Source organism: Drosophila nasuta, chromosome X (assembly GCF_023558535.2).
Source record: "Drosophila nasuta strain 15112-1781.00 chromosome X, ASM2355853v1, whole genome shotgun sequence".
NCBI classification, from domain to species: Eukaryota; Metazoa; Arthropoda; class Insecta; order Diptera; family Drosophilidae; genus Drosophila; species Drosophila nasuta.
The window spans coordinates 16992339-17018463 of NC_083459.1; the positions used below are offsets into that span (position 1 = coordinate 16992339).

The 26125-nt window shown below is 38.3% G+C and overlaps 2 protein-coding genes and 1 long non-coding RNA gene across 15 annotated transcripts in view; 2 read left to right on the plus strand and 1 right to left on the minus strand.

Annotated features, from left to right (window-relative positions):
- Positions 1-26104, plus strand: part of LOC132795014 (palmitoyltransferase ZDHHC8) — a 34892-nt gene extending 8788 nt beyond the window's left edge. For 6 of the 11 annotated variants that reach the window (XM_060805405.1, XM_060805408.1, XM_060805404.1 and 3 more), the window contains exons 3-11: positions 10496-10614; positions 10678-10835; positions 10915-11087; positions 11931-12125; positions 12206-12512; positions 15283-15590; positions 15689-15925; positions 21141-21373; positions 22355-26104. In XM_060805405.1, the coding sequence (XP_060661388.1) occupies positions 10496-10614; positions 10678-10835; positions 10915-11087; positions 11931-12125; positions 12206-12512; positions 15283-15590; positions 15689-15925; positions 21141-21373; positions 22355-23454 (2830 nt within the window). In that variant the 3' untranslated portion in view covers positions 23455-26104. Of the gene's footprint in view, positions 1-10495; positions 10615-10677; positions 10836-10914; positions 11088-11930; positions 12126-12205; positions 12513-15282; positions 15591-15688; positions 15926-17994; positions 18313-21140; positions 21374-22354 lie in introns of those variants that run through there. The other 5 variants (XR_009633403.1, XR_009633404.1, XM_060805412.1 and 2 more) reach the window with 5 other exon arrangements.
- LOC132795017 (uncharacterized) lies at positions 14031-18016 on the minus strand. 3 transcript variants are annotated; one of them, XR_009633406.1, is made up of 4 exons: positions 17544-18016; positions 17410-17476; positions 16059-16839; positions 14031-14411 (listed from the first exon to the last, which is right to left on the minus strand). It is a non-coding gene; the product is annotated as an uncharacterized LOC132795017 (long non-coding RNA). The 3 variants fall into 3 exon arrangements; XR_009633407.1 differs by lacking the exon at positions 16059-16839 and having other exon boundaries at positions 17544-17985; XR_009633405.1 differs by lacking the exons at positions 14031-14411; positions 16059-16839 and adding an exon at positions 16869-17317 and having other exon boundaries at positions 17544-17985.
- On the plus strand, positions 18553-20283 carry LOC132795016 (transcription factor mef2A). The gene has a single exon (XM_060805414.1). It carries the CDS (start codon positions 18840-18842, stop codon positions 20094-20096), a length of 1257 nt encoding a protein of 418 aa, XP_060661397.1. The 5' UTR covers positions 18553-18839; the 3' UTR covers positions 20097-20283.
- Positions 26105-26125: the final 21 nt, after the last annotated feature.

Sequence of the window (26125 nt, forward strand, 5' to 3'; positions counted from 1 at the left end):
GTCGACATTGCTCGGCCTCGTTGGCTGCTTTTGCTTTTGCTTTTGCGCTTGCTGATAACAATAACAATAAAAGCCGTGTTGCTGTTGCTGCTGTTGTTGTTGTTGTTGTTGTTATTGTAGTTGTTGCTATCGCGTTGATGATATCCGCCGGTCATCAGCAAGTAAGCAGCAAACAGTGAGCCGCCAGCCGCAAGCATAAAATGCTGGCAATGAGTAACAAAAGCACACACAAAAAGGCATAATCAAGACGAACACACGCACATACACATTTGTATATATACTATATATACTCAGGATAGATCTAAGCTAAGCAGAAAACAAAAAAAAAAAAGTAAAAAATAAACGTCAACAGTGGCGAGGCGAGGCGAAACTGTCATCGACGAGCCGAGCAAAAGCCGAGCTGGATGCCACAGGCGGCACGCCCAGTGCCCGACTTGGCTAAGCTCAGCCAGCGAGAGAGAGACAGAAAGAGAGAGAGAGAGAGAGATGAAGAGCGGGAGAGAGTGTGCAAAAGAAAGAGAGAGTGCGTGTATGAGAGCGAGCGAGTGCTGAGTGCTGCATTGTTGTTCTTATTGTTGCATTAATTATGACGCTGTTTATGATGAGCGCGCATTCCGAGCTGCAAGTGGAGCTCAGCCAGCAGCAAGCAGCACAAATTGCACATGTGAGTGGATGGAGGGAGGAAGGAGGGGGTGGAGGAGCAGCTGCCACCCACAGTCTCTAGCACATTCACACTCCAAATTGCCCATTGCCATTTTCATTTTTTGGATGCCCCATTAACATTCGGTTCACTTTTTTGCCATTTGGTCGTCGTCGTCGTTGCCAATGTTAATGACGTCGCCAAGTGCTTGGCAACAATTTTTCTAATTTTGCGATTTATGCATCGTCGTTTACAGTTCGATTTTCAGCAATTAGACAATTACTGCTAATTATAACATACCCGCTGCCCATAGGGTAGACGGGTATTATAACTTTGTGCATTCAGAAAATGTAAGGAACAGGCAGAAGCAGGCATTTTTAAACAACCGAGATGATATTTTATGGTATATCTTGAATGTAGTACTATATAAATATACAAAATGAAGCATTTGATATATTTTAGTATTTTTTGTATATGTATTATACTATATAAATATACAAAATAAAGCCTTTGTTGTATTTTAGTATTTTTTCGGTATATATGCTATGGTATAAATTGAACGCAGTACTATATAAATATACCAAATGAAGCAATTGGTAAATTTTAGTATTTTTCCAAATAAAGCATTTGGTATATTTTAGTGTTTTTGGTATATGCATATATGCTATGGTATATTTTGAGAGTGGTACTATATATTTATACAAAATAAAGCCTTTGGTATATTTTAGTATTTTTTGTGCTACTATAGTACTATTTCAATGTAGTACTGTATAAATATATACAATATACATCATTTGGTATATTTTAGTATTTTTATGGTATATTCTTAGTATATTTGAACACACTCAGCTGTATCTTTCTTACGTTTTTCCTCTGTTTGTCTGCTTGTAATAAGTCAAATGACTCATAAACACTGTCAAAAAATAAAAAGAATGCTTCATAATTGGTTGTGGTTTTCATTTGGTTTCATTTATTTCGCTGCTCTACAAAGTTGCTGCGCTTTAGTCATGCCAACTACTAGATGTAGGTGCAATTTTATCACTACTAATGGACAGTGTGAATAATGCGTATTAGTCAGCAAAAACAAAGCACATTATAGGGAAATTGATTTTCCAACTTTGGAACTTGAGTCTTTCAACTCTTTTGTCGAGGTCGATAAATCTTTGCGAAATTAAAGTATTGTGCTCGCCTTAAACAATAGATTGTAAAACCATTTAATGGCCAGTGTGTCTTCCTGAGTTCCATTATTCATCTACCATTTTCCGGCCTGATTTCTCACACACACACACAAAAAGAGACTTCAACTTAAATGCGTCTGCTTAAAGCTCAAGTTAAGCAACAGTAAAAGAAAAAAAGTGGGGAGCCCTAGTAAAAAGTCGTTCAACTTGCGAGTAGAAAAATGGAAATAAGAAAAATGAATTGAAACGAGTTGCGTTTTTGCATTAGTCACACGACAGAATTAAATGTGAGTTTTGGTTTGGACATTTTTTTTTTTTGTCGGCCAAGATGAAAAACGACTTCCTGTTTTGTTGTTGCTGGCCTCGGCTTCTGGCTTCTCTGGCTGCTGATGCTACAACTGGGGCGTCCACTATTCTGGTTTCATACTAAATAATTACAAATTTTAATTAGCACAAAATCTACTACGCGTCATATGCAAAAGAAATGGAAAAACATCACCAGACGGCGGCACAATGCACAAAAAAAAAAGTACGACAAAAAAAGAAAAGCGAACGTCGCTGAAAGTCTCAAAGCCAAGCGGGCGGCTGGCACACCGAGCACTTGTTGTTGTCCCCGAAAGAGGGGCCGCTCGCTGCTCCCCCCTCCTCGTCCTCCTTCTCCTTCTCCACCTCCTACTTGTCTTCTTCGAGGCTAGGCAAGGCGGACGCTAGTTTGCCACTGGGTAAGAGAGAGAGAGAGAGGGAATGGAATTGGAAATGGAAAAATGTTCCACGTCTCAACTCAACGCGTCGCGTCGCGACGCTGGCAACATTGAACGAGATTATTTTTAGCTGTAAACAAACACACACACATGCACGCACATATATGCACACTCGCACACATATTACGCATACGCCCCAGAGCACGTCGCAGTGCTTCGACTCACTCTCACTCGTCCAAATTTGAAGCGGGACCAACGAAATTAATTTCGCCGGCTGTCATAACACATTAAAAAGCTAGCCAAAGAAACAAAAAACCAAAAAACAACCATCAACCAAAATACAAAATACTAAAAAAAATACACTCACTGTCTTCACGCATTCAGATTACAATTTTAGGTGCGTTTTTCCCTAATGTACGCTAAAAAAAAAAACGAGATTTATATAAATAGAAAATTGTATTTTCTATATGGCAAACTAACGAAACCACAAAAGTTGATATTTATTTTTTTATAGCCTTGAAGAGGGTAAAAACAAAATATAATTATAATGATGAGAATTCCACTTGAAAAGGTCATTTCAATTTCGATGTGATTAAATCACCAAATGTATTCCGATAGGTATTTACATTGTATTTCTCTAACCTACGACGTGTAATTAACTCTTTAATGTTTGCAATAAGAGCGAAACCCTTATCACATGACGACGAAGGGGGTTCAACATGTTGTGTAGCAACTAGTTGTTGTACGACGATATGAGAAATGTCCACAGCTGTGTGTCCTTGTTACAATGCGATGTGCAGGTAACCGTAACCATGGCTAAAAGCAGCAGCTAAAAGTCCCAAGTCCAATGATGAGCCGAGAACGACGTAATCGGCTTATAGGGGCCCGCATGGTTAGATTGATGTAATACTAATGACCGTCCAATTTAGACTTATTCTCTGTGTGAAAAAAATTACTTAATGGATTTCAACAGAACGAATTACTTAGCTGCTGTAAAAGCGAATCTATGTATGTATTTCGATTGTATTTGCGGGCCATTAGTCAACTAACCGATTGTTGACAACCAGAGGTTAACAAACATATTCAGCAAACTCTTCTTCACTTCTTGTGACAACAAATATTGTATTTGAATCGATTTTTAAAATCGAATTAGTTAAGCAACTTACTGCTCCTGCTGCTGCTGCTGCTGCTGCTGACTTTGCATATGCCTTGAATTTTGTTTATTCACTTGCAAAGTGTTGGGAATATATTCAGAATTGTAGAAAGTTTATTGCTTTTATAATGAAATCATTTATTTTAGATGATATCTGCATAGGCTAGCATACTTAAAATTGTAGTGTGGCATTGGATTCACGCACTCACTCAGTGATTCACACTCACAAACTGACTGACTGACACACACACACGCAATACTGACGCAATTTAGATAAACAAGAAATGAAATTTGGGTTAGTTGTTCTCATTGTTGTTGCTGTTCTTACTGGAAAAAAAAAGATGTTGGCTATTTTGTGCCGTTCTAATTGTGTTAGACACATTGCTGAGGCGAGGCGAGGCGAGGCGAAGCGAAGCGGCTGGTTAATCAACTATGAGAAACTATGAACTTTTTGCTGCTCCACATTTACATATGTCTATGTCTATGTATGTGGATGCCATACGACTCGCACAATAGTTCACTTTGCATATTTCTTTCGCTCAAACTGACATATTTTTGTATACTCTACAACACATAACTTAAATGCATAAAGAAAGGCCATAATCATGATGGCCCTAATTATGGTAATGTGTTGTTTAACAAATACTTGCCCTGGGAATATTTGAACCCAACCGAAAGAAACAGAAAATATATTATAATTTATGCCATGCAATATATTTTACTTGAATAATAAATAATAGCTTAAAAAAGAGTTGCGACATCTTTGACCTCTACATTTATTGTACTCAAATTATTACAACATTTCATTTTTTTTATTTTCGTTGCTGCTGAAAGCATCGAGTGACAATTCTTTTTGATGTATCATTGCCTGTCATTTATTTCGTGGCAAAATATAAAAAATACACTTAAATTAAATTGCTACAACATTTGAAGTATCATCAGACCTTTTTTTTTTGTGGACCACATCTAAAATGCAAAAAGGACAATTCCAAGTAATTTTCATGGTAGGGAATTCACCTTTTTCCATGTATGTATTTGTGTATTTGTGTTTTCGTTTTTTAAGATTCATATGCATAAATATAATTTTCTTAGCTTGCTTTGTTCAATTTATTCGTTTTGATTGAAATGAAATGCACTGCAAATAGACAAGTATCTAATATTTGGTTAAAGAAAATATATATTTTTTGCAGGCGGCAACAAACCGTATTTGGTTTTGAGGCTCCCAAAAACAAAGTTGACTGACCTGGCACAAAAGTTTGACTGGCCAGTTGCCAGTTGTCAGTGGTCGGTGGATTGTTGGAGCCCAGTTAAGAGCTGGGTCCAGCACGAGCTTAATCGGTTTTTAGGGGTCGCCTCTTTTTTTTAAATATATATACATATATATATTGCAAGAAAATCAATTTTCAGCCTCTCTGACCCACATCATACTCGTGCACATAAATAAATATTTAACTTGACATGGCGCATGACACAACTAACGGAGGACACTTCACTTTGCCAGCATTACATCGAGCACAGAACATCATCATCTCTTGATCATCATCGTCATCGTCAGAGCAACCGGCAATTGAAATCCAAAACTGAGTCACGCCTGTTGCCGCCCATTCCGGGTTGCCCAGTGCAAACAGAATTTGAAAGAGCCATGAACACCACAACGAGTAGCCACATAACATACAATAACATAACACACACACTGTGTGTGAACTTTTCGAAAATTTGTTATTTTTTCCTTCGGGTGCCGAATAATTGCGTGGCCAAATGGGCGCACATTTTATATATTTACACCTGAATTGAGCAAAACAACACAAATGCACACACTTATACAATACAAAATACTTACGTGTGTGTTGTGTGTTGTGTGTGTTCACAAGAAGATCTGCTCAAAATTGAAATATACAATTGAAATTGATTGCAACAAATAAAAATAAAAACAGAGTGGAGAGCACACAATGTAATTTGATTTTGGTTGAACGTATTGTTTAGCTTAGAGAAATGATTATTTTTGAACAACAAGTGATAGAGATAGATAACTTTGCGTTGCTTAACATTCATTTAATGGCCACAGGGTATTTACTTCTGCAACTCACTTAGCGACACTTCGTTTAGCAGCAATACAGCACAGATACAAAATTAACAAAAAGATTAATTAGTATAGAAAATAATTGTTGGTTCACTGAAAGTCATCAAAAGAGAGATATAGAAGAAGACGCTTAGCGGCACTTTGTTTATCAATCACATAGCATAGGTAAAAAACTAACTAAATGAATTAAAAATATTAAAATTGGTTGTCTCTGTAAACAATTTTCTAATTAACAGCATATTTTATCAGTTGCAGCTAAGTGAGTTATAATAAAGATCACTTAACCGCACTTTGTTTAACAGTCACACAGCATAGATAGAAAACTAAACTTAAGGCGTAGTAAATATAGAAAAAATCTTCTTGCTTTACTCAACATCTTTTCGCTTAAATGCTTATTTTATCAGTTGCAGTTAAGTGAGATATGAAAGGCGCTTAACGGCACTTTGATTAACAGTCACACAACAAAGATAGAAAATTAACTTAATGCGTGAGAAACTATTTTTTGCTTCACTAAGCATATTTTCACTTAACATCCTTTTGCAGTTAAGTGAAATATAGAATATGTCACTTAGCAGCACTTTGCTTAACAGTCACACTAACTGAGAAAAGAGTAGACATGGAGATGCTGCTTCACTCATCATCTTTTTGCTGAAATGCTTATTTTATTAGATGCAGTTAAGTGAGATATATGTAGGTGCATTATATTTGCTGCATCCTCCATCACTGGTTAGGCCTTTTCACTGTCTTCAATATTATCCGGCACTTGGTGATTATTGGGTTTTTTTGAACTGTTTTTGGAAAACAACTGATACTGATATTTTTATGTTGAATCATGCGTCGAGTCACAAATAAATGACTGTTAGAATTCTCACAAACGTGCAACGCTCGAGTGTTGGCTCATCGCCGAAGACTGCGACGGATTAAGCTTATCGTGAATGTTGTGTTTTGTTGCTGTTGTTGCTTTGGTTGTTGTTGATACTATTTTCGAATGCGAAATAACATATGAAAATAACTAAGGCGGGCTATATCGCATCGCAGCTGCGAATTGAGCCGATAAAGCGTTGTCCCCAGAAGAGGTCGCCGTTGGTTGCCTTGCTTATCATTGAGCGATTTTGGCCCGCGGATTTTTTGAAGGCTTCGGCCGAAAACTATGCGCGGCAGCATAAAAGCAAAGTGTGAGTGAGGTGAACGATTTGTTGGTTTCAATTTCGATTTCGTCGCCCTCTGGCAAACCGATAAGAGTCTTTGTTGGTGTTGGTACCTGAACAACCCGCTGTGCTCTTGTTTCGTTCCATTTTTTGTTTGCCGTGGCGAATGCCACTGAATGACGACGCGATGGCGATGACTAATGCCCCCAACTCTCTGTCATGCTGCGATAGTTGAGGATATTTTTGTATTCGTTGTGTGCTCATGTGTGCGTGTGTGCGTAAGCTTTTCATTGCCCCAAAACATGCTGGCAGAGAGACAAAGTGACGACATTAAGTGAGACAACATCATCAGTTTGAAATTGAGTGGAATATATAGAATGCAACTAAAACTGTTCTGACTTTTGATTTGATTGTATCAAAAGTCGTTTATTTTTACCTGCCTCAATTTCAATTTAATTATAAGCCATAAAATGAATAACTCAATTAACTCATTTCAATTAATTGCACATTGCAAATATCATAAAGAGATACAGAGGTCAACGACGTCATAAGCAGATAGAATCGACGACTGTTTCTGGCATGCCTCTTGGCCATGAATTGTGACTTGAACACACACAGCGCATAATCCATCGGCGTCGACTGCCTGCCACCCACGTCTCTGTTTTTGTTTCTATCTGTGGCTGTGGCTGTGACTGTGTCTGTGTCTGTCCTTGGCCTGCCCTCACCCACACACTTGCTGCTGCGTCCAATGCAACGCAATGCACATTACATAAGAATTCAATTTCCTGCAGCTGAAATCCAGACTCGAGACAACTACAAACAACAACAGCAGAACAGCAGAAGACCAGCAGTAGCAGCTACCAGTTGAAAGGTTGCTTAATGCACCGGAAATGCTCTTCCCAAAAGTCAGAAGCGTTTCGTTTCAGTCAGTCGCTCAGTCTGTCAGTTAGTCAGTTCAGTTCCCCTGCTGCGTTTGGATGCTCGTCAAGCGCCATTTTCAGGTGGCAGCTAGCGAGTCAGCAAAAGCAACAGGTGGCCACAGTACTTTGCATTTAATGTTGTGCCATCAATGCACTATTCAAATATATAAGTATGGACATATTAAAATTCCTATTTAAATATGTAATGCAGTCTGCCTGCTTCCGCTTAACTTCCAGCAAAAAACAATTAATATTTTAGCACTTGGCATTTTATCAATTATTTTCATGAGAGACTTCAAAGAATTCATGTCATGTTAAATACTTAAGAATTGCATGCATAATTTGTTAAATAATAAGTACCTTCAAAGGCTTTTGAGCAAAAATAGAATTAAAATGCCATAAATTTGATATAGAGTATGGTAAAATGCCTGTTCTCTTGTTGCCTGTCACTCTGCGCTCTTCTTCTCTCTTGGCTTTTCTCTGTTTATTTTTCAATAAACGGGTCGGGTTTTTGCTTGTCGGGTTGTCGGGTTGTCAGGTTGTCGTTGCCAAGAGTTCCCTTGCAATTTGTTTCAATTTGATGGCCAACATTAATTGATGGATGTATGTGTCCCTGTCGAGCATCACTTGTGTCTTGTTCTTGTTCCATGTTTGGTTCCCTCTTTTTCCAGCTTTTGTTGGATCTACCTCACTTATTTGATGTGCACTTCGTTGTTGATTCTACTCTGCGTTTGTGTGTGTGTTCTACCTATGCAAAGTAAGCCAGAGTCTCTTCTCTGTGAGTCAGTCAGTCAGTCAGTGGGATACCTGCAGCATAGGCCAACACACTCACCAGTAAAATCCTTAAGCAAACACCAGAGACAGAGTCAGAGCCAGGCATCAAATTCCATATCCTCTTCATGACGATGTCTCCTATTTTTTTTTTTTTACTGTCTCATATCTTTCTATCATCTGCGTGTGCTCCACTTTCCTATTTTTTTTTGGTTTTTTGTAATATGTACTTCTATTTCTATTTTATTAGAAAGAAGAGAAAAAGCAAAAAATAAACTGAATGTCGCTTCCTACTTAAAGGCTCCAACTAAGCTCTGCCTTTTTTTTTTTTGTTTGCCTCTCACTCACTCAACGGATTGCATTTTACGTGTGTCAGCATGTGGGAGGGCGCATTAAATGAATTGCTGCTGCTGCTGCTGCTGTGCTTGTCGTGGATTAAGACCACATCACAATAGCTAAGCCGCTTAATTATACAAACTTGATACGTCGGGATATGCAATCAGGAATTGCTCATCTCACGCATCAAATTCATTGCTTCCGCTAAGAAATTCCATAAAAATATTGTTTTGAATTGCAGTTGAATAAACTGACTCAAATATATCCATCGTCCATTTCACATTTTAATTGGCAACTTGACAGGCTTTTCACTTGGAATTAAAGTGCCACCTTTGCAAATGTCAATTTGCAGTTTTGGCAACTTATTTGTATTGTTTTTGAGTTTGCCAGCTAAAAGCAACTGACACTAAGTAACTTACCAAAACACCTTAATTACTGGAGTTTTCAATTTTGAATGAGCGACATTTGACATTTCTCTATTAGGTGTGACGCTTCATAAAGTCTAAACTAAATCACAGCTAAAAATAAACTTTCTTCATATAGGCAACTATTTGCAAATTAAATTTGGTTTTTTAAGTACATCTCTACTTATTGATTGTAAAGATAATTTAAAGTGTTTCTTCTGTGTTTTTATTAAATAAAGTTTACACTAAATCACAGCTAAATGAACTGTTTTCATTTTTATATTCGCAATCTATTTGAATATTAAATTTGATGTTTACGAGTAAGTTACATGATTTTAAAGATAATTGAAAGTGTTTCTTTTGGGTAATTATTTTTTTACACCCGCTGACTATATGATATATTTTGACCTCTATGGTATATTTCGAATGTAGTACTTTATTGATATACCAAATATGGCATTTGATATATTTTTAGTATTTATGCGATATATTATCTCTATGGTATATTTTAAATTTAGTACTATATCAATATTCCAAATATATAATTTGGTATATTTTTAGTATATGGTATATTATTTGGTATATTTAAAAATAATACCGAATTCTTTTGCTTTTATTCAAAATGATGGCGCGTCGAGCACACTCAACTGTAGCTTTCTTACTTATTTTTAATAATGCAATTATGCTAGAAATTCCTTTTTTAAAGCTTGCTGATTTATTTTGCAAGCGATACGAACTCGTGTCTGATGCAATTCAAAGCGTATTACTTACGTGTATACCGTATACCTTGGGCAACTCTCGACAGCATTGCCAGACAGCAGGCTGTGATAGATTCTAGGCAGAGTTGGGTTTGGGTTAAGAGGATGCCAGCCAACATATGCATATGACTCTGTGTGTGTGTGTGGGAGTGTGTGAGAGAGAAAATGCTCGGCTCGTCAAGCGTTTCCAGTTCAGTGGACTTTAAAGTGATTGTGTGACATTAGGGACGGGCCAAAAGGGTAAAACCGTGTACGAAAGCAGAGTGTATAACGAGGGACTGGCTCTCTGCTCGGGTCAGACGAATTTTTGGCCAAAATGATTATGTAAATTATGCTCTTTTTTGTTGAACTACATATATGTATACTTGTGCTCTAATGATGCCTCTTTTTCTTGTTTGTGTTGCAGCTGCCAGTACTATGTGAAGACACATCCTTGGGTGCTGGCATATCAGGGCGTTATCACATTCTTTGTGCTGGCCAACTTTACGCTGGCCACATTCATGGATCCGGGCATTATACCCAAAGGTATGTAGCGTGCTAAATGGTATCCAGCGTCATCCGCACAGCCTAAACTTGACTGCATTCTAGCCTCGCCCGACGAAGACTGTGAAGAGGAGTTCCGTGCACCGCTCTACAAGAATGCCGAAATCAATGGCATCACCGTCAAAATGAAATGGTGTGTCACCTGTAAATTCTATCGCCCGCCCCGCTGCTCTCACTGCTCTGTCTGCAATCATTGCATTGAGGTAAGGACTTTAATTCCAACTTAAATTTTACTCCAACTAATTTCTCTCTCTATTGAAAATTGTCTGGTTTGTTTTGCAGACATTTGATCATCACTGTCCGTGGGTGAACAATTGCATTGGGAGACGCAACTATAGATTCTTTTTCTTCTTCCTCGTCTCACTCTCCATCCATATGCTGAGCATATTCTCACTATGCCTCTTCTATGTGCTCAAAATCATGCCAAGCATCAAACAGACGGCGCCCATTGTCGCGTATCCTTTTTACAAAAACAAATCAAGAATATTCACAACACTAATCACTAATCATTTTAAACTGTAGCAAAAGGAAAACCAATCTTATTTATCTGTTATTTAATGATCCAATTCTTTGTGATAGTAGATAGATGATAGAGTTAGTGTATAGCATAAATATATAGCATAATTTTGCATTTAATTCACCTTTTTATAAAAACTTAACTTACATACTTCATCAGTCAAAAGCTAAATTTTTAGGCCTTTAAAAAAACGATGCTTCAGCTTTATTTGAAAGTAAATTTATTACATTTTTAATGTATAGCAAACTAACCCTGATTGTGACAGTTTATTTTAGTTAGTCAAAAGCTTTTGATATTGAAATATTTTGTGTAATTTATTCGTTGAATGCTTGTTTTAATTCATTAATTTATAAGAACTTGACTAGCACATTTGTTGTAATTGAAATGTTAAAACTTTATGAAAAGTGTTACTTGAATTCGATGTTTTCCAATTCTCTTTTTTATGAATGCGCATTTTTGCATACTTCGCTCGCAACTAAAACTATTACGAAAAAGCTCATTTAAAATGCTCTTAGATTGCACTGTTTACTGCAGCTCATGCTAAACCAAGCGTTTGCAGCATAAACCATGAGGTTTTATGTGTTTATAACGTATTCAATTGCAGGACTTTAAACCAAATGAGAAGTAGTAAAGTGATTAGAATATATTTAGTTGCATTGTAGTTAATTTCAAAGAGAAAGCAACTGAAAGGTTAACTAACAAAGCGTAGAGCATAAGCTCACAACTCTTTCCAACAAGTTGGTTGTACTTAACTCTAGCGAATCTTCTTGGATCGTCACAGTATGATACTGATGGGCCTTGTCACAGTGCTGGCAATACCAATATTTGGCCTTACGGGCTTCCATATGGTGCTGGTGTCGCGGGGTCGCACCACAAACGAGCAGGTGACGGGCAAATTCAAGGGCGGCTACAATCCATTCTCACGTGGCTGTTGGCACAACTGTTGCTACACGCAGTTTGGACCCCAGTATCCAAGGTATTATTATTATTCGTATTATCGTGTTATTTAAAATTGAGTTTAATTGATGTCCATTTTTATTGATTGAATGTAAACAGTTTGCTGAAGCCAAAGAAGTATGCATCGAGGAGATCACAGACACAGAATCAAGCGATAAGCACTATTTGCAACGATCGGACCAATCAACAGACCAACTCCGGCAGCGGCAGCGGAGCAGGAGCCGGCGGCAATGGCAGCACGGCCGGCGTAGGCGTTGGCAGCGGCATGCGCGGCACTTCGGTACAATATTCACCCCGCTCCTTCTATGATACGAGTCGGGAGAAGCGTGGAATTCAGGTAAAGACTTATATGGCCGAGGGCAATGGTTATAATCAGCGGTCGGGCAGCACAACGCTTTATAGTAAGGTGGGTAACATTTTGCAAACCAAAACGAAACATTGCAGAAATTGCTATGCAAATTAAATTCTATATACAAATTAAAAGAACAAAACAAATTGAACTCTATATAACATTTGTATCTACTCTGTCTTATCACAACTATTTGTGTAACTGCATCTGTAAATGTAACTGCATCTGCATCTGTAACTTTAGTCGAGTGGTGACTGAAACAAAAAAAAAACAAATTCGAAACTGCTGTCGCCACTTGTTGCCTTTAAAAACCTCATATTTCAATTTGTATTTAATTGTTTATCGTTATTATTATTATGATTATTATGTTTGTAACTGGTTTAAGTTTGTGTATGGTATTTATTTTTATGTTATTTGGCTGATTAATAACCCCGTTTTACATTAATGATCAGTCAGCTGCCAAAATGCTTTTGCTTTTAACTTGTATTTTTAACTCCATAAAAAACATGAATGTATTCATAATTGTACATGCATGTAAACTAAATCCCCTTTCCATCTCCTTTCGCCTCCCCCCTCGAACTGTATATTTAACGCACAGTCATGTAACTCGGCTTGATATCAAAAACTCTGGCTCTCTCTCCCTCTCTCTCTCTCTCTCTGTGTTATATCCTTGCCAAATTGCAAGTTTTGCTGCATTTGGCCAAATCAATTTATGTTTCCGTAATGCTTTCTACCTTTTTGTGCCGTGCTCGATGTCCGCGACCGACCGACAAAATTGTGACAAATATAATATGTAGTGTAGTGGTTATTACCCAATAGGCCATGCTCTGGTTTACCCTCCAAATAGTGGCACACACACATACTCATCTCAAACACACACACACACTCATCACACGACACAGTTATAAAATGAAATGCACATTCTCATTCTATTTCATTCTATCGCCAAAGCTGCTGATTTATTTCTACTCTAATTCTGTCTCTCTCTCTCCCTCTCTTTTGCTATCTATCTTTGCCCCTCTAATATCCTGACTTTGGTATATTTATCTACTGAGTATGCACTTGTGTAGTTTGCTATATTAACTTTGTCACGCCCCGCAGCGTAGAGAATATTCTTCTATATTCTAGAATTCTAAATGTCCGCTTGTCTGTTTTGTATTGAAAAGAATTCCAAGATTATTTAGAAAGACTTCTTCTAGATGTTTGCCCATTATATATATATTTGTTATATGTAAAGTAATATTATAAAGAAGGGTTTTCGAAAATATATTTCAATATAAATATTGTTCAAGTTGCTGCAAAATACATTTTATTGTTGTTAGCTTATTCATAGCTATGGTCAGCTTTTAAACAATTCTGATTGTGTTTTAATATAAATAAAATCAAACAGAAATACTTCAGACAAAATATGTGCAATTGATTTTCATTTTTATGCATTCGAAACGAAAATATCGAATATTTGTATATAGCATTGAGTTCTCAAGAGTTATGACCATAGCTATGAATAGATTTTGAATATTAACCCTGCATTTAATTAAAGCTTCGTCCGGCCGCAAAATGTTTTTTTATTTTGAATGTATAGCTGACTATATATACAAATACACACATATAATTTAATTTCAATTGAGTTTGAGTTTACTTATTGCGATGCTTTGACAAAAATAAACACGCTTCCTTTTTTATCTACTATTCGTAGGTGTATTACTAAGGCCCACTTTGTTGTTTCGTTTTGATTTGCTTAGTTTGGTTTTAAAGTTGATTTGATTTGATTTTGAGTTTCACAGTATTTTGAATTTGAATTATTTTTGGATTGAATTCGAATTTCAATTTGCATGCACGCGGTAAAAAAGTTGTGTTAAGTTTGTTGTTTGGGTTAAAGCTTTTTGCCTAATTGTTAATCGGCTCGTTTGTTTCATTGGATTCGTGCTGTATATTTACTCGCAGACTGTTGTGAATCTAATGCAAAAAAAAAACAAAAAACAAATTAAATATAGTCAAGTAGCATTTGCAAAAGAAAACATTTTAAGAATTGGTCCAAAAACAAAACTCTACACTTTCTGCAAGCACCGAAAAAGGTAAAAAAAAAGAATTCAAAAAAAGAAAATGAACAACATATATATTTATATATAATTGTATTTTGTAATACTATGATTTTATTTTCTAAACTGATTATTCATATTGATTGATAATGATTGACCTAGTGATTGACTTGATTTTTCTACTCGCTTTTCCTCTCTCTCATCACAAATCAAATTATGCTCTCTCTCTCTCTCTGTCTTTGTGAAACACTTTCTTTACCTTTCTCTCTCTGTCTGTCAGACTTCTTTATCTTTGTCTTTACTCTCTTCTCTCTCTTTTAACAGCGATTACGCTGAGTATCTTCCAAGTTTCGTTAGAGAATTTCGTAGCTCTCTCTCTCTCTCTTCTGATTTATAGAGTCCTTTATGCAGTGCATTTGCACTTTTGATACAAGTTTCGTTTTTAGTTTTCACACACACACACATACACTGTGCGTTACACATACTCTCTCTCTCTCTCTAGGGACGGGGCGGGGAGACAACCAAAGATTTGTCCCAAAACGCATTCATTTGTCCAACAACAAAAAAAAAACAATAATGAAAAACACAATTTTTCGTTTTCGTTTCGTTTCTCATTTGGTTTCAAGTACATTCCGAATCGATCAATCGTAACTACTCGTAATAAGGTTTATTGCGCACGTTTTTTTTATGTTTTGCCACGCCCATTTTGCCCCCTATTTTGGGGTACAACTCGCATTGACTAATTGTTGCCATCCAACAAAAATTGTGTGTTTCTTTTTCCGGTTTAGCTGTCGCCGGGTCGCGAATGCTCGGACACGGATCTGGAGCCGCCGCAAGCGTCACAGAGTCAAGACTGCGAGCCGACGCCGCCGTTGCAGCGTCACAACTCGAGCAACTTTTACCTGCCGCAAGTGAGCGACACGACACCCGGTGGCATCAACATAGCCAGCATGAACAACGGCAACATTGCCAGCGGTGCTGGTGCACCAAATTCATCCACACAACCAGGCGGTGGCGGTGGCGGTGGCGGTGGTGGCGACTCGCCTCGCCATCTACGCATGTATCATCCTCGACACAGTCCGCACGCAAGGCCCAGGTGAGTGAGTGTGCACACACACAAACACACAAATTGTGGGCAAATTTGTCCGCAGACACACAAGCAAACACTAACGTAATGTCATTTGTTTTGTACAGGGGACTGGATCCACAGCGAGGCTACACGAGTGACGCACTCTCGCCGGACCATCCGGGTGCCGGGTATGTGGTCAACGGTGGTCAGGTTGGCGGCGTCGTTCAGGGTCAGGTAGCACAAAGTCAGCGTGGCAGCGGCGGTGTCGGTGGCGGCAATACCACCGCCACGCCCACCATGCAACAACGAATCAAGCCACTGGGCGTAGCCACGCCACTTGTGATGGCAAGTCCAGTGAGAAGGTAAGTCGCAAGTAACTCCAAAGTTCACACTTTTGAGTCGCCTTCGCCTCCGCCGTCGCCTTCAAATTCTTTATCTTCCACCCAAGCTATTATACTACATTTTTACTGTGCTTATTCGATCAATTGCGCTTACAATTTTTTTTGTTGATTGTCCAACAAATGCATCAACACACATCTCCTCTCCTTTCTCTCTCTCCTCTGCTTACATTTTTGCCACATTTTCCAATTTCAAATTTCGTATTTTTTGTGCTCAGGCTGTAAGTACTTTCTGTTTGTCTCTCCCTCTCTCTCTCTCTCTCTCGTCTAATTAATAGTAGTTCCTCTGCCTTCGCCTCGCCTCCGCTTCCGCCCACAAAACTTGCTGCTCAATTGCTCTGTGTCCATGTTGTCATTGTGTGTAAATTGCCTTACTGTAATTTGATTGTTGCAGCCAAATCCTTCCTCGTTCCGCTTCTCTTCTGGCAAGCAAAAATTTTGACCTGACATTTCAGACATTTACATATCGATTTCTTTAAATAGTAGACAAATCAAAAGTTTCGATTAGAATGCTACAAATTGATGACCACAACAATTGAATTTGAATTTGAATTGCTTTTCTTGCTTAATTTGTCAATATTATTAAGTTGACGACACTTGACGATGATTTGCTATAATTTCCATTAAATTAAGCCACGAAGCAGTTTTTAATTAAATTTTCTTGCCAGTTTATGTTGTGTAGGTTGCTATGACGAGCAATTAATGAATTACCTTTCATAGGCAAACATAGTCAGTGCTCAATAAAATCAGCCATGAAAGTTTCCGCCTTTTTTGAAGCAATTTGAACAGAGCTAAATTATTTGCGATTATTGATTGATTTATTTTAGTTGTCAAATAGTTGATGAATATAAAAACGAAAGTAATCAAAATGTCAACTTCTGAAAATGAATTCAATGCGTTAGTTAATTTAATAATATTGAATTAAAACAATAGCAGATAATTTGAAATGTATAATAAGACTTTGTTAGATGTTTCCATGAAGTTGTCAAATATTTTACTCAGTACTTAATAGAAGAAATGTATTGCATTGCCACAAATTTTAAAATGACCGCTCTTAGAAATCTTTATGTGCCTATATTTGACACGAAAATCATGGTCACCACACCACTGAAACTCAATTATTAAAGGGAACAGATGAAATCAGATTCATTATCTATTTCTATGGCGACATATTATTCCAACTTGGTTTGAATTATTTTTTAATTTAATTTGCAGTCCTCCGACTCCACAATTTAAATTAATGGTTTTTCTCTTCACGAGACTTGCACGCTTTCTTTTTAATTTTTTAAAATTATTATTAGCAAATTACAATTTCATTGTAAATAATTTGAAGAGTAGGCAACACGATTTCTTTTACTGATAGAAATGATAGAAATTACATATATATAGATTGTATATGATATATACAAATAAAAAGTTTTTGAATAAAACTAAAAGAAATTACATACCATATTAATTTGCTCGCATACTGAAATGAAGCACATTGTAAAGGCACATTAAGCAAGTTTCATGAAGCTGAAAATAAATATATAAATTTCACTTTTGAATCAAGTGCTCTTCTCGGCTTTAGTCTATTTCGAACCCATTGTATTCTGAGTGCATCTGCCCTGTAGTTGTGTTGTTGTTGTTGTTGTTGCTGCTGTTCATATTCGTTAATCATCATGTATGCTGGATGCATTCACTGCATGACATCGAGTGAGTTGGCAATAGAGACAGAGTTGACAGGTCGTCGAACTCCTCTTCAGTGCTTTTCATTTAAATTACACTTGAATAAAGTAGATAGATCTTTCTGTCTCTCTTTCGCTCGCTCGTTCGCTCTTTCTCATTCATTCGCAGGCTCGCACCCTCTCTCTTTCGCTCTCGCTCTCTATCTCGCTCATTTATGTGTATATTGTATTTTGCACACACTGCTTTTTCCCCATAATTTGTTTACCACACTTTTTAATCTAATTATTTTCAACTTTTCTTTTTTCGTTTTCTTTGTAATTATGTATTTCTTTTTTTTGTTGAATATATATTCCTTCTTGATGTAGTCAATACTCAAACTCTGAGAACAGTACTAATTCCTAGGCTTAGCTTACTATATAAAACAATAAATGAAAAAACAAAAATAGAAAAAAAAATATTGAATAAAAAAGTACAATACGAATTACGAAAAAAGTCTAATCAAATAAAGCAACAAGAAAACAAAATTAGCAAATAGGCGAAATGTGACGAATATGAATAAAAATACTGATGTACATATGTGATGTATGTGATGTAATATGTAATGTATGTAGGACAGATAACAAACATATAATATATATATAGCTATATAGCCTCTCAGCCTCACAGCTTTCATTCGATTGGAGGTGAGTGTATTTTTTTGCATTTAAAAACTGAATTTTGATTGTTGATTTGTTGATTGTTTTGGTGCCGCAGTTTTCCCATTCTATATATAATACGATATCGTCTCAAATACAATAATCAGCAGGCTTTGTTCATTTATTCAGGGGATCTGGCTAACCCACAAAAAAACAAAAAAAAACAACCAAAATTAAGCTCATTCCATTCGACTCAACATAGACGCGAAAGTCATAGCTCTCAATTCATTTTCGTCAGATCTAGTAAATAATTTCAATACTCAAAAATAATCCAAACAACCTTAAAACAAAAAAAAAACAAAAATTCTGTCAAACAATATAACAGAAAATTTATTGTATTAGTTGTATCAACTTGTGTATTCTCTCTTCACTTTTTCGTTTTTTTTCTTTTTAATTATAAATTCGTTTTGGCACACACACATACACACACACCAACACACTCACTCTTACATTGCAGTCAGTCGTTAGAGGTTTATTGAGAGTAAATAAATTTGGGGTAACAACAAAAGAGTCAGATGAATAACAAGAAGATGACTGCGCAACCCGTGCATTCACTGGGCCTGATGGACAAGACGCTGCCACTGACGGTTGCAACGCCGCCTCAGTTGCGACATCGACGCCACTTTCATTTCAATGGCATGCACTTTGCGGCGAATCCATTGGCGTTGCACTTGGCGCGTGGCATCCAAGATGATGCTGGCGACACGAGACGATGGCCCAAGGCATACCACAACAACAATAACAACAATAAATCAACAGTGCAACAGCAGCAGTCGGAGCAGCAGCTAAGTGGCAATGACAACAACGGGCACAACCGGGCACAAAATTGGTGCGATGATGACAATAAATGGCTGAACTATGGCCACAACTACGGCAATGATTGCTATCGACAAAATGACTACGACAAGGCTGGCGGCGGCGAAGATGTCTACGGCGGCGACACAAATAATGATTACCATGACCATGACCATGACCATGACAATCAGCGTGTGCAACAAGTGATGGGCAAGGGCAGCAGACAGCAGCTGGTCGAACAGGATTATGCGAACTATAAATCGAACTCGAACTGCAATTGCAATTCAATCTTGAGCAACTCGAACAGCAATTTCGAAACGAACTCCAACTCGAACTTGCAATATCAGCAGCAGCAGCAGGTGGCGGATATTTATCACAACTATGGCTATCAGCAGCAAAAGGACTACGAGCAAGACAGAGACTGGAAGCAGGAAACTGAACGGGAGCGAGAACGTGAACGTGATCGTGAATGCGAACGAGAGCAGCGACCGCGTCTTTATAATAGAGCTGCCTTTCGACCCTTTGGCCAGCAGCATCAGCAGCTGCTGCGTATGGCAGGCGGCTTTCGAGCCGCTGCACTCGCAGCCGCAACTGGAAATGGTAATGGAAACGGAATCGGAATCGGAGCTGATCAGCCCCAAATGGATTACATTACGTTGACCGGCTTTCTGCTTGGCTATCTCACATCGAATGTGCTATTCTTTCTATGCTGGTACTTTAGCTGGCTGAAGGGTCAGGTGATGCGTATGCGCAAGCATTTTCTCGGCCAATCCAATCTATGGGAGTTCTTTGACTTTGAGGACACCACACGCTATTCGATGCAAACGAAACTCTTGCTCGCCCCCATCATACTCGTCTGCAGCATATTGTACTGTGTGGTGAATGTGCTGCATCTGCTGATCAAACTTGTGCGCGCCGATGTCCCGCGCACCGTTGTCGACCTCGTGCAGCGCATCGCCAAAAGTCACTGGCCCTAAGACCAGACGAATGAACGGGAATCCGTGACTCACTGCTGAGACAAAGGCGTTGGCATAAAAGCACCCGCAGGCATGATACACTAAGAGGAATTTCGGAACACGCAGGCGCAATCAGACAAACTTCATCTTCGAACACACACTTATTTGATAATAAATTGATCTAGTTAACGTGTAAATGCACAAATGTTCGCACTTTGTTGTCTTCAATAACCTAAACGATTGTGTTACAAGTAAAAGCGGACTGGGTTCGTATAAGATACGAAGTTTAGGTGGGGTTAGGGATCATGAGGAGGGAAAACAAAAGCGAACGAAGCAGCTGAAAGTGTTTGGATGGAGCTTCGATACTTAAACAAAAGAAAGAAAGGAATGTGGGAAAAGAACATTAGGACAAAAAAACAATAAGAGAGGAATTCTAGACAAGAAGATGGGACTTGGAACAGCGATCGGAATTAGGAAAAGACACAAGAAAATCAGGAAAGGAACTAGGAACTTAATTGATGTTTATTTTATTACGGAGCCGGACATATTAGATTGGGTAAAGAGGACATGGGATTGAAACTGAGGACAGATGAGAATCCGCAACTTCAGTAAAAGGAAATAAAACAGGAAAAAAAACTCACTTAACCATTCTCCAACCAAATACTCAAAAACATACTCACTCGATAACAAATTGATCAACTTAACATGTGAATGCCCTGCAGCTGTTCTCTGTGTGCGTGTGTGTGTGTGTGTGTGCGTTGTCTCTAATATCCTAACCGGGAGCAGGAATTGTAGCCTAACCCATTTTGCCATAACTCCTCTCACACACTGTTTTTATATCTCTTATCTTTGTCTGTGTCTCTCTGTGTGTTTGGTGTGTTGTGTGTCGTTGAGTTCTAACATCTAACTGCTGCCAAAATGCTGCGCCTCTAACTGAACTCTCAACCACAAACACTCCACTCATCGCTCTCTCTCTCTCTCTCTCTTCTATCTATCTTTCTCACTCTTCTTATTTTAATCTCTGTTTGCAACGCAACTAATTCATGATATTCGTGTGCCCCACAGATCCAATCCAGGCACGCCGACGCAGCCGCGTCGTCCCGACTTCATTGGCCTCAATGCGCAGGCTGCCCAACAGCAGCAGCAGCAACAGGCGGCAGCGGCGGCCGCAGCTTACTATGAGTACACGAGTGGGTTGCCGCCACAGCATCCGCAGGCGCCGAGCATTCAGCAGCAGCAGCAACTGTTGCTGCAACAGCAGCGAGTCATGCTGCAGCATCAGCAGCAGCAACAGCAAGGTAAGCTTACATATTGCTAGTTCACAGTTGCCGCATTGAAATGCATTTTTTTGTACCAAATATTGTCAAACTAAAAACAATTATATTCGAATTCAGAGTTTTTGAAACATCTAGTAATTTATGAGCATAACTCAGTTCTTGGACAAAAATACAAAATTGCATAAAGAATAAAGTATGTTTAAAAGCTAATAGTATTAAATTTAAAAAATGTAGGAAACTGCTTTTAACTTCGTCATTGTTAGCCAACAAAACAAGTCTGCTTTTATAGCTATAATATTCGATAGCTATCATGGAAAATCAATTCATATTTAATAACTATTCATACAAAATATACGTATACATTGTGGTATATATCTATATTGTATTCAGTACTATTTAAAATTTATAATCAAATTTATGAATTACCTTATAATTTAATTACATTCTTCTATGTGCATTATAACGAGCTTAATTGTCTCAGTTTCTGTGACACAAACTACTGGAAATTCAATTAGTTTAATTAAATAAAGTAGCATTTTATTGTATAAATTAAGCATTTCAAGTTGTTGCACCTCAGTTGTGATAATGAATAAAACATAGTTAATGGGAAAGCAGATTAAATTACTAATGTAAAAAAGTAAGAAAGATACAGTCGCGTGTGCTCGACTTTAAGATACGTATTTTTAATAAAAGTACGGTATAAATTTTAAAAAATATCAAGTTAAAATATCCCAAAAATATAGATTATACAGATTCTCAGTCAAAAAAAGCAACTAAGATTCGTAGTAATGAGGAGTAGCGGGTATAAAGCAAAATTATTAAATGCAATTACTTTGTGAAGCTTTGATTCAGTGAATAAAATATTTATGATAAACGAGTTAATTGTTGATTTAAGGTAGTACCAAATTGTAATGTAAAAATGCAGCTAATGCGGCAAACGTGTTTTAGCAGTTCTTTCTTTTTATTATTGATCAACGCTAACGGCTTTTTCCTCCATTGCAGCATTGCAACAGCAGCAACAATCGTTGGCCCAAGCGGCCTACGGCGGCAGTCCGCAGCGTCGCTTCCTCTCCGAAGGCGAACTGGTTCGTCAGGGCACCGGCGGCAACGAGTTGTCGTATGCACGCTCCAACAATACGGTGGATAATATACGCGAGCTTGCTGGCAGTCCGCAGCGCGGCGTCTACATGTGGAAGGACACGTCGCCCGGCTTCAGTACGGCACCTGGTGGGAATGTTGGTGGCGTGCCAGCCTCGGTGAGCATGGGCAGTAGTGCGGGCACACTGCCAAACAGCAGCAGCATCTCGGCGGGCGGTGCGCTTCAGCATGGCCAGTATATCACAGCCGGCGCCGGTGGCCATCCACTAATCATGACGCATTCGCGTCTGCAGGACTATGCCAATCAACAGCAACATCAACAGCAGCAGCAGCAGCACCAACAACAGGCTGCCGTTGCAGCTGCTGCCGCTGCAGCAGCAGCAGCCGCTTCATATCATCGCTCGAATCCCACAAGTCCAACAACCATGCCACAGACATCCGCTGCCCAAACCTATATCTTACGCTATGGCGGCGGCGCCACTGGCGCTTCGGGCAGCAGCGGCAGCATTGCCAATGTCGCTGCGTCCAACAACAATGCCGGCAACAGCAATGTCAACACTAGCGGCGGCTATCAGCCACAGCTGCGTGGCGGCGTTGCTGTCTTTCCACCCAATCCGATGGGCGGTGTGAGTGTGAGCAGCGCAGCGGGCGCATTGCAACCGCAGCCATCGCCGCAAATCAAACGCAAGCAGACGCCAACGCGACCCATGAGCTTTGTGCGCGCCCTCGAGATGACGGACTCGATGGAGATGCAATCGCTGGAGCAACAGCAGCAGCAACAGGTCGCTGCCGCAGCGGCCGCGGCTGCGAATATGGCACGCAACAATGGCGGATTGCCGAGCGGCGTGGTGCCCACGAGTCTGGCCCAACAGAATGCAGCGGCTGCCGCAGCAGCGGCGGCAGTTGGTCGCAGTGCAGCGGCGGCGGCAGCGGCACAGAATGCGGCGAGCGGCACACCGGATCGTGCCAGCATCTATGATATGAACTATGAGATCTCTGTATAACCCGTGGTTGTGCCCGTCGTCATAATGCCACCCGCCTCAGCAGCAGCCGCAGCCGCCGCTGCAGCAGCAGTACCGGCAACGTCGACGGCCGCCTTCTACGCCCAACAGCAGCAGCACCAACAGCAGCAGCAAGTTCACTACACAACTGATGTCGTGGAGCCGGCGGCGTATGCTTCGGTGCCGGTGCCCATGCCCATGCCCATGTCCATGCCCTTGCCAATGGTGAGCAGCGGCAAGCAGAGCAATGGCATCAATCAGAGTCACCTCAACATCAGCAGCAACAGCAGCAGCAGCAAGATGCCAAACAAGCGCAAGTTCTCCACGTTCTTCTGAAGCAGAGTCACCCAAGCCCGAACCCAAACCCAAACCCGAACCCAAACCTAAACCCAAGCCCAAGTTTTGTATATAGTAATTCCCTCGATTAAGTTAATTTAACTATCGCATGCGCATTTGCTTATCTTGGGCGCGTTGTTGTTTATTATTTTATTTCTAATTTTATTTAAATTCAATTATTTTATTTTAATTTTTTTTTTTATAAATTTAATTTAGTTGCATACTTTTAATGATGATTACAAATAGCAGAGATTTTTTTTATTTAAATTTGATAATGCGAGAGAAACGAAACGAAAACAGTTTTAGAAATAGCCAACGAGAAGGTGAAAGGAATAGAAAAGAAGAGAAAGGAACTGAACAGAACGGAACGAGAACGTTTATTTTGTACACGCTTTTAGTCTTTTTTACTGCATTAGACACGGGAAACTCGATGTGCTTTTATATTGTCAATATATAAATAATTATGGTAACAAATCTAATTACAAACTAAGTTAGACTCAACAAAGAAAACAACAAACCCACAATCGAGCAAATGTAATGTACATGTAACCTAATCAAATTGTACACGAAACTATGTATCAATATATATAGCGTATATATATACACACACACACACCCACACATATATATACATGGTATTATATATATATATATAAATTTATATTGCATCTAACGACTTGCGATTGCGGCTCGAGTTGGTGCTAACAAAATTTGACAGCAAGTCGTGATTTGTTTCACAACGTTCTTTTCGTTTTTTTGTTGAATTCTTTTCTTGTTTTTTTGGCTTTTGTGTCGTCGTCCGTCTCTAATATCGTCCACACACACTTCTTAACTTGTATGTATTTGTACATAAGTCGTATGTATATTTATGTATTTATGTAACGTATGTCTAATGTATATGTGTAACCATGTATTATGTTAAGGCCCAACCTGTTTCAGCCCAGCATTTAGCCAGACAGCCAGCTAAAAAAAAAGAAGAAAAAAAAACAAAACAAAACGAAAAAAAAAATGATAAGAAAAGATATGAAAAATCAAAAAACACTAAAGATATGTACTGTTGTAACACATGTGGCCCGTACTTATATCATTTAAAGAAATAATACTTTGTTTGTTGTTATGTTTTTAAGTCAAAACTAGGATTTATTTTATGCTCCACTCCATTTCGCTTTGCCTGGTCCTAAGAACCCAGTTTCCAGTTTTTTTTTTCCTCATTTTCCCTCCAGTAGCTAATGTTAAAAGATATTTGAGAAGGAGTCGCGAGAATGGTTGCGAGATTTTGTATTTTAGTTTGCAAAACAGATAAAAACAGCAGATGAAAGATAAAGATGCAACAAATTGAATAGAATTAATGTTTGTAATAAAGCTAGCAAGATATTATGAATTCAACAAGTGTTGTTCACACGCACAAAAGACGCAGATGAAGAGAAGGGCCCAAGAGAAATAACAACAACAACAACCTAACAACCTACCATATATGTATGTATGTATAACAAAAAAGAATACCACAAGAGTATGTATGTTTGTGTATATCCAGCTCTGTATAATCCATGTGTACGTGTGCAACACAAAAAGAAATGAAAGAAAGAAATAATATTTAAAATAAAGAAACAAAGAGTAAACCAAGCGAAACGACGAGAATTAATAGGCGATTAGAAGATGAAGTATATGAAGTATTTATTGTAAGTGTTTTTTGCTAACAAATATGAATAATATTAATGAATTGAAATTGAAATTGAAGCGAACATTCAAATACTTATGCGAACGACATATATATACTGTATGTATGTACATTTAAATATATATATATATGCAATTGTAACTGAAAGCGAAACCGAAAACAAGCAAATTGTAACAAAAACAAAAAACATTGTTTTAGATTTTTATACCAAATTTAATTAATGTCCAATCATGTTGTTTAACCAATATACATATAACAAAAAACAAATTCTATATATATATGTATATATATTGATCCATATATATATATGTATTTTCATTCAGTTATACAGTCAAATCGAGGATACTCAAAGAGTGTCTGCATAGAAGAAATGTCAACAGTTAGCAAATGAGACAGATGAGAAAAAGAAAGAGAGAGAGAGAGAGAAGGAAGTAGAGGGAGAGAAAGAGAAAGCACAATTGCAACTATCACATTTGCGACTGTCACGCTCTCAATTGTTTTGTCATTGTTTTACCTTTTTTTTACATTTTTTTTGTGTATACTGTGTGTACTTTGTAAATTATACAAGTAATTAAAATAATTAAATAACATAAACAGCAAGGCAATTAATATATAATAAAGATAATAATGAAAAACATACGTACTACTGGTCTTTTATTA